This window comes from Passer domesticus, chromosome 1 (assembly GCF_036417665.1).
Source record: "Passer domesticus isolate bPasDom1 chromosome 1, bPasDom1.hap1, whole genome shotgun sequence".
NCBI lineage: Eukaryota > Metazoa > Chordata > Aves > Passeriformes > Passeridae > Passer > Passer domesticus.
Genome location: NC_087474.1, coordinates 124,614,476 through 124,630,520, shown reverse-complemented (window position 1 = coordinate 124,630,520; position 16,045 = coordinate 124,614,476). Strand labels below are relative to the sequence as shown.

At 40.3% G+C, this 16,045-nt stretch overlaps 1 protein-coding gene across 8 annotated transcripts in view; it reads right to left on the bottom strand.

Annotated features, from left to right (window-relative positions):
- Positions 1-16,045, bottom strand: part of CHD7 (chromodomain helicase DNA binding protein 7) — a 133,005-nt gene that overhangs the window by 77,922 nt on the left and 39,038 nt on the right. For all 8 annotated transcript variants that reach the window (XM_064387259.1, XM_064387283.1, XM_064387290.1 and 5 more), the window contains one exon: positions 11,614-13,474. In XM_064387259.1, the coding sequence (XP_064243329.1) occupies positions 11,614-13,299 (1,686 nt within the window). In that variant the 5' untranslated portion in view covers positions 13,300-13,474. The remainder of the gene's footprint in view (positions 1-11,613; positions 13,475-16,045) is intronic.

The following is a 16,045-nucleotide window of genomic DNA, read 5'->3' as shown; positions in this document are numbered from 1 at the left end:
ATCAGCAGTAATCAACTCTATTTTTCTTCTGGCCTGGGAAGCCAGCAGTTCTCCAAATGGCCTTTCCACTGCACTATTTTAGTAACTTCAATATGACAAAATTGGCTTGAAATCACAAACTTGATAAAAACTCATTGATGTTATATTTGCTGCTAAAAGCCATTTATATCAAAGAGCCCAAGTTACTTCTCGGATTCTACAGTCACAGCAACAAATGAAAATAGCCTTTGAATATGTCAGCTATGGCATGTCAAAGGTGGGCCTTTCCCCAACTCCTGTAGTAACGGAACTAAACTGATAATTAAATCAGAATATGTCATTAGAACTGGAGGGAAAGAGGGGAGCATGGAAAACAAAGCGCAAAATAAAAAACAAACAAAAACTTCAAACAAACAAAACTCCCCAAAACACACACAAAAAATCAAAACAAAACCAAACAAAAAAAACCAAAACAAACTCTCACCAAAAATCCCACACTTCATTTTCTGTGGACAAACACCTACTTCATTTAGCAGCACCAGCTGAGATGACTCTTAAAATGTAGATTCTCCAACCAGTCTGATTAACATTGTCCTATGAAACACCTTATCTTTAGTACAAATATCTTCAGTATCCTTGCTCCAGACATTCTTTACACAACCCACAGTAAAATGTAAAAATCCCTATAGGCAGATCTTAAATCAGACATGCCTACAGCAATACCAGGTCTAGATTTGTGGTTATATCATAATGTTGTATTACAGTTGCAGAGCTGTATCTAAAACAACACTTTTAACTTGCTCCTGGCTGCCATAACAGTTTCTGAGTTGCATTTTCAGGTGTTGCTGTACAGAGCAGCAGGGAACTGCAGAAACTCGCTACTGCTGCAGAGCACCCCAAGCACACCCAACAGGGACACTGACAATACTGACACCAACCAACCAACCTGTGTCAGTCAGCAAAAATTCCCCCAATCCCAGTCTAATACCCTAGGTACAGCATTATTTGGTTTTCAACAAGTTTTTCTGAAGTATTTCAAAGGAGGCCTGCAGAGAGAAACACAACCAAGCAGTCTTCCAGTAGTGCAGGCATGTGCCCCAATGTCCATCTCTGACAATGCTTGCCCAGTAGACATCTGCAAGATGCCATTAACAAACAGATACAAATAACAACAATGCCTAAAGTTTTAGACCAATTTTAATGACTCTGTATTTCACACACAGCTGTACAAATAAACTGTGATGTCAACTTTTTAGGGTAAGGTGCTGTTTTAAATTCAAACACTCACTGCGTGTTATAAGCCTCTCACTATATTTAGCAACAATTGGCTGGTACAGAAAGATTTCTTCCAAAAATAAAATTAAGGACTTCATATCATCCAGTGCTCACATGTAAGGAAAATTACAGTATTATCACACTTATCAGCATCTTGCAGGGCCAAAAAAGATATGAAGTACCAGAATGCAAGTGGATGGAGGGCCATCTGGAGAGAAATGAGATGTAAAAGCAGAGTGGATAAAACAAGAGTTCATATTGACTACTAGACCTTAGAAAGTTTGTTATGAAGCTTGTTATGAGTCCTCTCTCCTCTTCCAGGAAAATTACATCTAAAAAATCTATGGAACTATTAACTTCTCAGTCACTGTAGTCACATTATTTTGTTTGTGGGAGTTACAGAGACATAACAGAACACAATTTAACTAACAGTTAACATGGACTAATTTTCTCTGATTCAACCAATTAAATTATTCAGTCTGTTATAAGATAAGTCTACTGTAAGTGGGTATACATCGGGAACTCATGTAAAACATGAAAACTTCCTCTACAACTACAACAACAAGAGATTACATTTGAGAAAACAAACAAATTCATATTTTAATGTAAGTATTTAAAAAGTGGAAGTTGAAACCTAAATAAATGTTTGGCACTTCCTACAATGTTATAGCAATATATCAATGGCACATTTGGTTTTGCATACTACAGAATAAGTGTTGCACTAGTGAAGACAAATACTTGCAATTTTCCAAAATGAAAAGTTTAAGAATATGCCATAGAAACCTGCCAAGATTCAGAAATCATGACTTTAGAAACTTAAGATTATGGACTTACAGTACTTAAAGGGGACTTATAAAAAAAGCATAAGAGCAACTTTTTAGATAGGCAGATAGAGACAAGGCAAAGAGGAATTGTTTTAACTAAAAGAGGGGATTTAGATTAGATGTTAAGAAGAAATTCCTTCCTCAAGACAGTACAGAGGCACTGAACAGGTTGCACAGAGAACTTGTGCATGCCCCACCCATAGAAACGTTCAAGGCCAGGTTAGATGAGGACCTGAGGAACCTGATCCAGCGGGTGGCATCCACCCAGGGTCAACCCACTCCAGCATCCCTGCTTGTGGTGGGGTGGTTGGAACTAGATCCTCTTTAAGGTCACATCCAATGCAAGTCATTCCATCAGCTTGTGATTTCTTACCATTTAATTTCTACAGCAGCAACCCATGCAATATGAACCCATTCCCAGAAATTCTTAGTATTTTACTTGCTCAGCCTAGCACAAGAGCTGCTCTCTCCTAAGCTTGGCTAACACATTAAAACCACTGAGGAGGAGCACAGGAAAGAGCTGCATCCCAATCCTTGACACTGAGGAACAAAAAAAGCAAAGGAACAAAGATTCCTCCCAGCCCAAGAGGGAAAGTGTCAGAGAAATCCACTTTTTTCCTTCAACATCTTGCGTAACTGCACTATTCTCACGTTCACCTCTACAACTACTGAATTCCTACACACAAGAAGTGGGATTTTCTGCTTTTAACTAACTGTTAAGACTGGTCATCTCAGTCTTCTTGAGCTGCACTCTAAAGCAAGAGTAATACTGGAAGGAGTGACAGAGAGAAAAGAAGTGGCACATTTTTAGAGTAACAGATACCCAAGTAAGAATTTAAATCGGGGGTTCTATGAATTTTAGTTTTGAATAAATAACAAAATTTAAGTCCATCATCTCTATGTTCCTCTTCATAAACAGCAGCAACACTATTGTTGACTACACCAATCTTGCCAGGAACAGAGAAAATTCTAAGTAAGTAGGTAATGTATAAAGTACAGTAAAATCAAAATGATTTATAAACTCTGGAAAGAGCAAGCACACACTCAGATCACTTAGTCATCCTATCTCTCAGTTCTGTTTCCTCATAAAGATGACTAAAAAAATTAATCTGAGTTTTATTTCTAACTTGCCATGCTTTTAAACAATTCTCTATGCTGAGAAAAAAAAAATCCCATTCAGTACTCAAAGAGGACAATTCACTAACTGGCACTGGAAGCATCCTCAATATGACACACACTGAATGAAATTATGCCAAGCTCTTTGGTAGAAAGGGGATATTCTTTTGCCTCTTCAATAACAAAACAGTTGCAAATACTTTAGTTGGAAAATAACCTCACTGTTCTAAAAAAGAAAACACTCCTGAAATCAAATCAGTCATTAATATTTGTGTGGAGTAAGAGAGAAGCTGGGAGAAGCTGGAATGTGGCCTGTTTGTCACTAATTCAATAAAGACAAAGCTTTCTAAGACTTCTAACCAAAGTCTTAATTTATCAAAATTTGAGGGAGGACTCAAGGGCTGGTTACTGAGGGCAGGTACTATAAAAACACAAGCTGTGTAAGGGTATTAAAGAGCCGGAAAGCTCACTGCCAGAGGAAGAGGCAGTTCCCATTCTGCCCCAGCAAGCATTCCCACTCCTACACCACCAACTTGGATGACCTTGTGGTCACACAATGGAGAGCTGCCAGGAACACGACCTGGCCAGATAAGCCTGTTCACCAAATGATCAGGCAGGTGCAAGGAAGCAGCAAAGGTTCTGTATCCCAGGCCACAGCCACCTTCACCTGCACGTTTTTTTGGGTTTTTTTTTCTAAAGCAGATTAGATATTGGGAGTTACTGAGCTCACACAGCTATGCTGGGAAGCTGTCAGTGGGCTCCTTGCCCACAGCAGGGTGACACAAAGGTACACCCTGAATCAGAGTGGAGAGCAGTCACAGGCACCACCGTACCAAATGGCTGCCTCTGGCACAGGCTCAAGAGGCAGGTGACTCAAGTAGAGAGAAGTGGAGTTGCTCCCTAAACTTCTCTGTCCCCATTTTAACACAGATGTTGGCCATTTCCTCTGTTCCTACTGTTCAGAACTGCTCTGTCACATAAGCTCAGCCTTTCCCTGTCCATTCCCTGATCATCGCTTCCTGCCCACACTTCCTACTCTGCTCCTACCAGCTCCCAAGAAGCAGCTTCACCATCTTTAAACCACACTGGCAAATTTGAGAATATTTTAAAATAATAGATGTACAAATAGATGCTTTAATCACTCACAGATGTCAAACCTTGCTCTTCAGCTACCACACTTTACAACTCTTTTGAGAAGTCTATAAATATTTAGAGATGGCATCTCTAAAAAACCAAACTAGCATTTTGTTTGGGTTTTTTCCCCCAAATCCAGACTACATTATCACCAGTAAAATACATGTACCATCATACAGTTAAAAGAACTGAAATCTGAAAACTCAAAAGTGAAAAGCACTGGCTTGCTGAGCTGAGAGAGAAAACAACTTCTACAGACAAAAGTTACAAATTACACTTCAAAGTGATAGTGTCCCATCATAGTGGGAACTGACACTCCACAGTGTCAATTTACTCCACAGAGGAAAAAAAGAACACTTATGGAAGTTTGTGACACTTGCATTCAAGATACAAGCAAGGACAGGATACCTTAAAATAAATGGATGCCTCAAATTCCATGAGAAAGAGCAGGACAGAATCCCAGGACAAGGATCCACAGTAAAAAGATAGGAAATTATTTCTTCACCGCAACTTGTTCCTTATTAAGATTGTCACTGTATTTAATGAAATTTAAAAAAAATAAAAAAAAAAATCAAGCATTTTCCTTTCATTTGCCCTGATTTAAAATCCTTCTGTCTGTAGGTTGATGATAACACAGACATGAGGGTTTTTATTAGACTATCAGCTTTCAATCATAAAAAAAAAGCTTCTCTGAAACAACAGATTTAAATTTGTTCAAATAAATATAAAGGACAACATCTTCAACCATGGGAAAGTAAGACAGCTGTCAAGTGCCACTGGAAGTGAGTGACCATCAGCAGCAGAGAAGAACACAGTACTGAAGTACTAAACAAGCAGCACAAATTTAAAAACTTTTCTAGTTGGGTAATTCCTCAGAAAATGCTAATGATGTCAGGTAACAATACATTCAGGTCACCAACATCTCACAGAAACCTTCAAAATACCCACGCTGAAGAACAAGTTGGGTAACTCTTAAACCTACAAATCACTATGCTGATGCAGACTTATGTTTTTATGTTAATGCTACAAACTGGATTTACCCAAAACTTCAGAGCAGATAATTCAATAGCACAAATTATTTTCAGTCAAATCATGGCACCTGAGGGAAGAAGTATTCTTGAAGTAGCTTGTGCCTCCTCAACAGTAAAAAAGACCAAAAAGTTCATAGCAAAACCACCTCAAAACTATAAATCTTTGGCCCAAAGGCCTATTCACTGAAAAATCACTGCAAGCACTTTATTTACAAAAGCACACATAGCCTTTTCAAGGGTGAGGAAGAAATAAGCTTCTGGATATCTTAATATCTATTAGACTGGAACGTAACTGAGGAGTATGAATATGAACTTTGGTTGGACACAGTATTTCATAATATGATCTCCTTTGAGAGACCTGCATGGAAACTCACTCACAGATGGATCAAGTTATCAGTGTTACAGAGAATTCTACTCCACAGGGGTGAAATAACTTCAACACTTCTGACAAAGGGTAGATTTTACGGTCTGTTTTTCTTTTAGTTGGAAAATTTTAGTTAATTACATTGCTTACATTGCTCATATACAAGAGTTCTTCAGAGCCCCAACAAAACACAGCAGAAGCCTGTAAACTTTTAAGAAAAAAAATACTGCTATCAACCTTTACTTTAATATGAATACTATGGATTTTCTTCCCTTCTTCTCTCCCATTACTAACCATAACCTCCTATTTTGCCTACATTTTCTCCATATATATTATATAAATACACACACACTCATGCTTATCTATACATAAAAATTATATACAACTGTAGCTAAAAAAGGTTCAGTATTAGCAGGATCTTAATTCCATTTAGTCTGGCAGCTTCAAAAATCTTGCCAACATACACTGGTTTGCTGGCCTGTGAATACTTGAAAAAGGAAACTAGAATTTCTCAGGGCAGGCAGCCACGAGACTTTGCTGAACATGCAGCATACACAGTACCCCAAAAGACCAGCTAGCAGTCATGTGAAACAGCCTCTGCATCAAAACAAAAAGTACCCAATAGTGTTTCTAAGGTTTTTTTTTTAAATAAATTGGATTTGTTTTACTTATCAACAGGAAAATAGTCCTAAAGTTAAACATTTGAGGGATTAAAAAGCCAGCAGCTCTCTCTGGAGATGTGGGAAATTGCTTATGAATATTATTTATGGGAATTATCCTAGTTTTTCAAAGTGGCATCATTTGCTACTATGTAAACTTACAGGAAACACTGAAAGATAATTCATGTGAAGACAGTAAGGAGTCAATCTCTTCTTACTACTCTTAGGCATTAAAACAAACACCCAGGAGAGAATCAACTTCATTTTGGTGTGCCAGCAGAAACTGATTTAACCTCTACTTTCTGCCAGAATAGAATATTGCATCAAACCAAAACAGCTGATTATAGTTTTTATTAACATCCCTTTTCATTCAGGTATATCCAAGTATAAATTAAACTGAGGCAGCAACACAGAGTTTGAAATTGCAGGAAGGGCCTGTGAAAGGGGTGACCCAGCTGGTGACTCAGCAGGACTTTCCCTGCCTCCTCCCCTGCAAGGGAGGGCAGGAAATTTCAAAAGAATGTGTTCATACCAAACACAGCTATGAGTTATGATTTAAAGCAAAGTCACATGTCCACAGATAATAAGGCCAGCAGAATAAACCTGGCAGTGAACCGGTAACACACACAAAATTAGTTCCTTCTCCACCAGAACCTGGACACTGCAACCCAGAATCCTTCAACACTGTTGGTGCCCATTGTGGAGCTCTCCCATTTAGTCAGGCATGGAAGCTATACCATACTTGTTTGTCATTTAAATACTCCTGTGTTTGACTATAAATAATGTAGATTGCATTTGTGGAACATGATTAATGAACACGACTCGAAACTTCAGCCCACACAGTAGCTGTGGGTAAATAAGTTGTGTGTAACAACACACCCAGGACAGCCTATTCTTGGCAAAGAAAACTCCTACACTTCCTCCATCACCAATAAAATGCTCTGAAAATAACGATATGTAAGAACAACTACATAGCATTAGGCCTCCAAAGGCCTGTCTAACCTGATATCACCTCTGATAAAGTGTGTGGAAGAGGACAAGAACCAGACATGCATACAGGAGATGTAACCCAGTAACAAATTCTCAGTCACTTATGCATGGCACAGATCTGCTGAGCCAAATGCAGTGCCTTTATGTTTATCAAATGATGATGCATTTTTCTGTGAAACATCTCAGATATCAGCATTTTAATGTCCAGTTCTGAACTCACCACTGGACAACTCAATGAACACCTAAAAAGAATTCAAGGAGACAAAAACAGGGGACAAACAACCTTTACTTCACATTCACCCATTTCATGCACCTGTATCACTCACAATTTCAGAGGCTTTCACCATCTCTCTCCTTTCCTCCCCCACTAAAACACCCCCCAGCCCACCCCTCCAGCTTTTTCAAGTGCTGTTTTATCTTCTGAGGCCTGAGGAAGGGACACAGAACTTCATAGCATTTGCCTCACCAGCATACCATACATACAGGTAATAATCTTTGGTTTGTTCTCTACTACTTTCATTACAATTCCTACTGATTTTATTTCTTTAACTGTTATAGCTCATTTTCAGACAGCCATCTAACAATGAGACATGCTCCTAAGATGTTTTTGCCTGCCATTTCACTGCTCAAGCACCACAGAACCATAAAATCATTTAGGTTGGAAATGACCTTTAAGATCATAAAGTCCGACTGTAAACCCAGCACTGTCAGGTCCACCACTAAAGCACGTCCTTAAGCATGTCCACATGTCCCTAGGCACCACATCTACACATCTTTTAAATACCTTCACAAATGGCAATTTTATACCCTCCTGGGCAGCCTGTTTCAATGCTTGATTACCCTTTCTGTTATGAAAATTTTCCTAATATCCAATCTAAACCTCCCCTGGCCATGTCTTGACTCACACAACTTAGTGGCCAAGTAATTGACTCTTCTATTATATTTCTGATTATTTTATTTCATTCTTATTAGGTTCTTCACCACATCTGCATTTGGTACTCTGCCTTGGGTACATCAACAGCAGCAGCAAATTTTGCCATCTGACTTTTCACTCTTCTCCAGATCATTTATGAGTATTTTGGAGAACACAAGCTCACAAGCCCAACACAGATGCCTCCACTATGAAAACAGGCAAGCTACTCCTGATCCCTGCTTTGCTCCTTGGTGGATTGCTCTGCCACAGTAGAACCAGTCTTCCCACCCCATGGCCACCAGGCTCTTCCAAAACCCTTCAGTGAAAAGTGTTTCAAAGGAGGGCCTGACAAACCAAGCACACGGACTGAACATCCCAACACTGCAGTGGTTCTTATGGATCTATCAAACTCCACTGAGGCCAGCAACTCACTGCTAACATGGTCCTAATAACCATGTCTAGTTTTCAGCTATTAATCAAAACCAGATGAATTGTCAATCACCAGCTTCATCTCACAGCCAAAATAATTTGCAGTTTTCCACACACAACAAAAAGAAATAGCAAGCCTTGGAATCAACACAGCAATTTCTTTCAACTTAAAAGCAAAAGAACTTCACTTTCCTTCCAACATATCTAACAACAAAACAGTAATTTGGTTAACCACAAGTATTACAGCCTTCCCATGATAAGGCTAGCTTCAAATCACTGAAAAATAATTACTAAGATGACTTCTGTTGATTTTAAAGTACATAGTGATTTCCATTTTCACTGACTATATTAATTTTGTTGATTCATTTTATACAAATAAAAACAAACCAGTCATTTAAATAACTGCTCTTTGGTGAACAGTTTTATGCCTACTGACATGAAAGGAAAACCATGACACAGGAGAGCTACCAGTTCTGTATTCAGGCTTAAGAGCAGGGGTTTCACACATCTGCATTTTATCCCCAGGGGGTGGGGAGGGGTTAAGTTTTCGTTGATTTGAACAATACTCATTTCATCCAAACAGTTTTCAAGGGGGAAACGCCTGCCTGTTAAAGAGTTTCATTACTACAGTCAGGGCTCAAACTAATTACTTAATGGGAAGGTACATGAACAGCAACTTCTACCAGATAAAAACCTAACAGAAATAAGTTAACAGAGAAGTTACTTGGCTTACTACAACTGTCTGAATTACTGATTTTAATCAAATAACTAGAGTTATCATGTGGTTTTCCTCTAATTATTTTGTTTCAGCACTTACCTTTCTTCAAGCTATTCATTTGCAGTTCAGCACTCTGTAATAGGCTGCTTAGCTTATTTAAAGGTTGAGCTGTGTTTAACCTCTTCACTGATTAAAGGGGAAAAAATGTCCCAAGAACATTTAACAAGCTTGTACATTTTTCAAGTAAACTTTCTTCCCCCAAACCACCTTTTAATGCCAAAAATAGGCTTACTGGATGGTCAGATGAAAACGAGGAATTCATGCTGGTGAAGAATACCACCGCTTCAGGGTACACTCTACCTCAAGTATTTCCTCCCACATCTCCACCATCATGGGTTATGAAAGATCCAGTGACACTGGTTTTTATTCCTTTACTGTCTTAAAAGTCTTACATTACTATTTCTATAATTTTATTCCACCTTTTTTCTACTAGATGCTTCAGCTCTCATCTTTAGAGTAAAAAATGTGTCGTATACTTCTTTTTCTCATTTCTACCCTTTCTGTACTGTCATTACCACCTTCCCAAATACTCATTCTTTTCACTTTTTCCCTGTAATCTTGAGCTCTCTCCTGTCCATCCTGCTTACCCACACAGCTGGTAACAGGAGGCATTGGCAAGAGCTGCTGTCTCAGACAGGAACACAAAACTCCACGTGCATGCAAGGACTGTAATTTAAGTTCTCCAAACAAAGTCTATGTGTGGAAATGCAGAGAGAGGAAGAGCCAACACAGACATCTAAAATTTCAAATCAACTTTGAGGTAGATAGGGAAGAGAAAGATGGTCTTGGAGATATACTTTGCCTCTTCAAGAGAGCCTCCTCCTCCCTCAAGGGAAAGACAGTGCACTTTTCCCCTTGCCTAGCTTTGTCCCCCTCCTCCTCCTCTCTTCCACGGGGAATGTGGAAGCCTGTCCCAGCTGCTGAGCTGCTCCATCTACCACTCCTTGTCAGCTGCCTCTCCGCAGAGCATGCATCTGATTCCCAGAGCCGGCTCACGCTGTGCGGAGCAGCGAGCAGGAGCAGCCGGCAGGCAGCAGTGGAGGGGACGGCTGAGCAGCTGCTCTGCGCCCGGGCCCAGGACACTGCCCAGGACAGCTGCTTTTATCATTTATTACACGTATTGCAGCATCGTGTCGTTACAACTGCATTCCAACAATTGTCTCCAAATATTTATGGGCAGAGCTACTTGGCGTTAATTACTGACTGATCGGAAAAAAAATATAAAATTAGCAAATATTTGGTATCTTAACCAGTAGCTCATCTGGTACCAAAACCTCTTGAATTCTGACTGAGTCAAAGCAAACAATGACAAATGTGAAGACTCCAAAAAGCACTTCTTCAGCTTAAGCTTAGCATACTAGCATGTAGCCAAACCTGTTAAGCTACAGAGGATCAAGATGTTTTACCATTTTTAGCTTTTAATTGAAAAATGACATGGAAGCAACACATGGCCATCGAAACCTGGCAGATCAAAACCTCAGTAAAATAAAACTTGAATTCTATTTAACATTTCATTTGAGACTCAGAAGATTTAATTTCAGACTGATTCATATTGTTGTCTTCTCCTTGTATAAACTGTTTCCCCATCATTTCTCAGTTTCATTACATAGTGCTAAAGAAGTTCATGCCAGAAATTTTTCTCACGTGTAATAATTTAAGCTTTAATTTAAAACCACAGAACATTCCCTTAGGATTAAAAAAAAAAAAAAATCTTGGTTTGGCCAAAACAAACACATTATAACACACACTTCTTCCTCTAAGTTGCAAATACAAAAATTGAACAATTAAATGACAATTCTCACAAGTGTTTTCCATCTTCTCCTCAAAGGAACCAACATGAAAAAAACAGTACATATTCTGCTTCTCATGTTGTTGTATCACATTTTGGTCTATCCATAATGTTATCCTATAAAAATTTTTAACATCCTTTACCATAAGGATGTTAGAAAGATACCTGAACCTCATTTTACCTTCAGCCTCTGTACATCAAAAAAAACCACACCAACAATAACAAACAAGGGAGTTGAACAGGGGCAATGGTTTTGAAACCATAGTTCTTGTGTATCCTGAAAGGCATTTAAAATCATTTAAAACATTTTCTACTAATTGGAAGTAGCTTACCTGAAGGACAGGCACTTTTTGTGGTGTGTTTTGTGGTGACTGGTGAAGCTGTGCCCAAGGCTGGTGATGAGGATGTGGGGGTGGTGAAGACTGGTGATGTATCCCTGGATGAGGCTGCATGGGAGGACAGGTTGGCATTTGCTGTTGAAAAGACTGCTGTTGACTAGGAAGCTGCTGGCCAGATATTAGTCGCTCTTGTATTGCTTGTGGATCTGCAAGGCCAACACCTGGACAACCATTTGGTCTCATGTGCCCACCCATCTCCCGTGGTGTTGAAGACATACCCATAAATGGACGATTCTGTTGCATGTTTCTGGGGCCCATATTCCTTTGTCCAATTCCCATGGCACCAGGGGGCTGGTGTGACGGCTGAGGATGGGGCATATTTGGGTAACTGCCAACTTCCATTGGTATTCCAGCACTACCGGGTCTAACCTGTGGAGGAGGTGTACCTGCTGGATTACTCATTGCTTTCATAGGTGACATGGGAGGTGGAGAGGCATAGGTTCCCTGAGGCTGTGAAGGGTGCATAGTTTGCGTGTTCATTTGGTTAAGTGAGCCACTAGGGTGGATGGGCTGCTGGTGCATTAGTCCTTGACCACTGTTTGATGGAAATCCGACAGCATTTGGGTATCTTGGTACAGATTGATTCATTGGAGTGTTATTTGTAAGGCCTAAATTCTGATTCATCCCTGTATTATTAACTAATCCCTGATTAAGGTTACTGTAAGGATATCGAGAATACTGCCCTGAGTTGTTTATAGTAGGTGAGGGTACCGTCTGGCTCCGAGAACTAAAATTAAGTGTTTGCGGCCTAACAGCACCCTGCTGGGGAGGATTAGGGGAGAATCTGGGACTGTGGGCTACTGATTCCCCATGGAGAGCAGTAGGGGGATGGTGGTGAAATTGCTGGACTGAGTGTCGCAAAGAAGGTGCCATACTGGGATTCTGCTGGGGCACATGAGACAAGTGGCCAGGTCCTGAGGTGGCAATGAAAGGGTTTCCCTGATTGAGGCCTTCTTGGCCTTGAGAAAACTGGTTCATCCTCTGCTGCTGCGGCTGACCGTGCTGCTGCATTGAAAAATCACCACGAGCCATGTAGTTTCCCATCTGCTGCATGTGCTGAGGATGGCCCTGCCCAGGGGGTCCGGAGGGTGCCTGTGGCGGCTGTGTCGGCTGCGGCGGCTGCTGCTGCTGTTGCTGCTGGTATGGTGCTCTTATCTGGTCTGGCACTTGAACTGCCCGTGGTCCCCACATGGAGCCACTGTCTACAAAGGGTTGGCCGTGTCTTTCGTTCTGCATGCCGGGATAGACTCCCATCTGACCACCAGCACCACTGCTGTGAGGAACCTGAGGAACTGGAGGGTTGTGATACTGCGAATGAGGAGACGCTATACCATTCCCAGGGGCATTGCTTATCATCCTGTTCGGCTGATCCATCAGGTGCATTTTCTGCTGTTCGTATTGATTATAGTGATCAAAATGGGTCAACTTGGCTTGGTTTTGATTTGCAGGAGGATGATGAAGAGATGACTGTAAAGTGGGAAATCCTTGATCCATGGGCATTTGCTGACCCATAGGATTCACTGTATTTTCAGGATATCCACATTCTCCAAGACCTTCCAACCCTTCACTGAAAATATTCCCATCTTCTCCAAACAGACTCATCATTCCTGGATCTGCCATCTTTTTTCAGCACGCAGCTCCTTGGAGCTACAACCAGAATGTTAGTCTGTGCTTCACCTCGGTGAGGTGTTTTGTCCTCAAAGCCTTTAATCCTCAACTAATCTCCTTCATGTCATTCCATATTTCCTTAATTCTTTTGGACCACGCAGTGTCAGGCAAAGTCTGGTTACTGCTCCTAGAAAAATCAGGGGAAGGGGGAGAAAGAGAAGAAGATATTAAAATAAATAGCATCAGGCAACATAAAGAAAACATACTTGACTGTTTTTAAATGCTAGCTACTTTCAGACCCCTGAAATACATCTTAAAAATCTATTTCACATTATGAAGGATTCATTAGCTTTATCTAAAGCTTTATTATGATAGAGAGTTAGGAAGCAAGCAAAACACCAGTCTTAACCTTAAATTAATCCATTCACTACACTTCCTAGTGCTCCTTTCTTGGGTGGAACAGAACAAAAGAATACAACACGCAGCAGCTGCCACAGCAGGTAGGCAGATGTATGAATATAGCTGAGCAGCCCATCTGCTGAACTAAAGCCCTGAAAATGCTCTAGTTACCAACAGCATGTCCTTAACCTTATTCCCCTGAGCTGCGTAATCAGATGAGCAAGCAGAAGCACCGGGTCCTACGATGAACTAAAGTTAGTTATATGCACAACAGATTTTTCAAATGCATACAGAGATGACCCACTAAATGCAGACCAAACTCCAAGACTTAGCCTTTAGGAAGGGATTTTTTTTTAACCACACAGTTTAGCCTAATTTAATGAATTTGTACACTGAAAGACACAATACTTGTTCCTGTTTCAGCAAAGCTATGTGCTCAATTTGTGTAAGAAAATCAAATTTAAAAGCTTCATCATATGAGAGGGTGGATTTCTCAGTCCTTATCCTAATTTCCTTTTTAGGATGGTAACACAGGATAGCATCAATGAAGTTCATTATTCTGGTTATCGTGCTACTACTGCAACTACAGCACTTTGGAAGACCACACTGAAGTTCTGTTGTCTCCAGAACTTGAATACTCACTCAAGAAAATTAGTAACAGCAAAAGGACTTAACAAAAAGCTAACCCAACAAGGTACACATTTGGACTTGGGGAAAAAAAAGCAAAAAGCAACAGCACAGTAACAGAACAGAATCAGAAAAGTTCTCATTCAGATTTTCCACAGGGAAGACTGATCTATTCCAAAATGTGCCCCCTATCCTCTTCCCACAAGAACTCAGATTTGTTCAGACCCATTTTTTATGAACAAGAGTGGTCTAATGCTGTCTTTTTCTTCTTAAAAATCAAAATTTTAAACACTGTGTCTTACATGCAAAATAAACTTTAAGACAATAGTCAAGGGAGCCCATACACTTAGCAAGTAAAACTATTTTTGTATCTTGGTTGTAATTCAGTGGCGACTCTGCTAGCAGATACCAAATGCCCTTAACCAGCAACCAAAGTAAAGAAGATTTACAAGTTTATGCTTTCACATCTTGCATTCTTTTGTGGAGGAGGCATGCTTTCAGTCACTTGGGACACAAAATGCCAGGCCAGACTGTTTGACTGAACATGATTTGTCCCAAACAAGTTTTAGGGAGAAAATATCAGCACATTTATTACCCTTCTTGTAGCCACTGTCAAGAGGACCTTCTACAGCATGAAACAGAGGGCAAGAGGAAAGGCACAAGCATTTATCACTCCTCTTAAAATAGCATTTGAATGTCACCTTTAAAACCACACACTTAAATCTCTTTAGTGCTCGGCTGGGATATTAACACCTCCTAAATCACTTGGAGGTAAACTCCTATGAGCCATCTTCATATCTCTAATATCTATTTGGTTTTATTTCATTTCAATTATTAGGCAGAAGCCATCTGTAATATTTACCACCTCATTTCGTTTATTAGAGCGCACCATAAGGAAGTTTCAACAAGGTGAGAAGGAACCCCCTTCACCAAAAGAAGCTTTTGCTATGAGACTGCTCCAGAGCAGACTGCAGTCATGGTGAAGATCCCTGATGGCTCAAGGACGTCTGGCACTGCGACTACTGATGCTCACTGCCATCAGGAGCTGTTAAAGCTGGACTTCAGTGTGCACTGAGAGTCTCCACCTAACAGAACAGTCTGTTTGCCTGGAAATGCTAAAAAGCAGAGCACACAGATACTGTTACCTCCCAACCACTGATGTAATCTGGGCAATATCAAACTGGAGCCGAGTAGATCTCACCCATCCACTAGAAACAGGCACACAGTTATGAACACGTAAGAATTTCCACTCATTTTATTATATAAATCATGCCTGCTAAAAGAACCATTTTTTAAGACAAGAAGGCTCTACTCTCCTGAAGCCCTAATGAAACTTTATAACAAGCTAACAGAGCACCTCCTGAAACAAGGTTACAAGCATCAAGCAGGCACTTGAATCTGCTTTGTTTACTGTTTTTCAGCTGACAAGAGTCCAATAAAATTCAGGCAAGTCAGCCACTGATGACAGTCAACATCAGCTCACAGTAGCTTGGATCTGCTACTACACCCAGTGAACAATATTAAAATAGGGTAAGGGTTTTGCTTTACTAAACACACATTGTTCAGCTCACACCACCCCAATTTGCAGGTTTGGGCTAAGTACTGTCCCTCACATCGCAGAAGATGTGCTAGGGAACCTAGTACTTGCCCTGATTCCTGACCGCACACACTTTCAAAAGAAAAGTAACCTTTAAGTTTATGATGCAGTTTGTAAACAAACAAATCCATCATC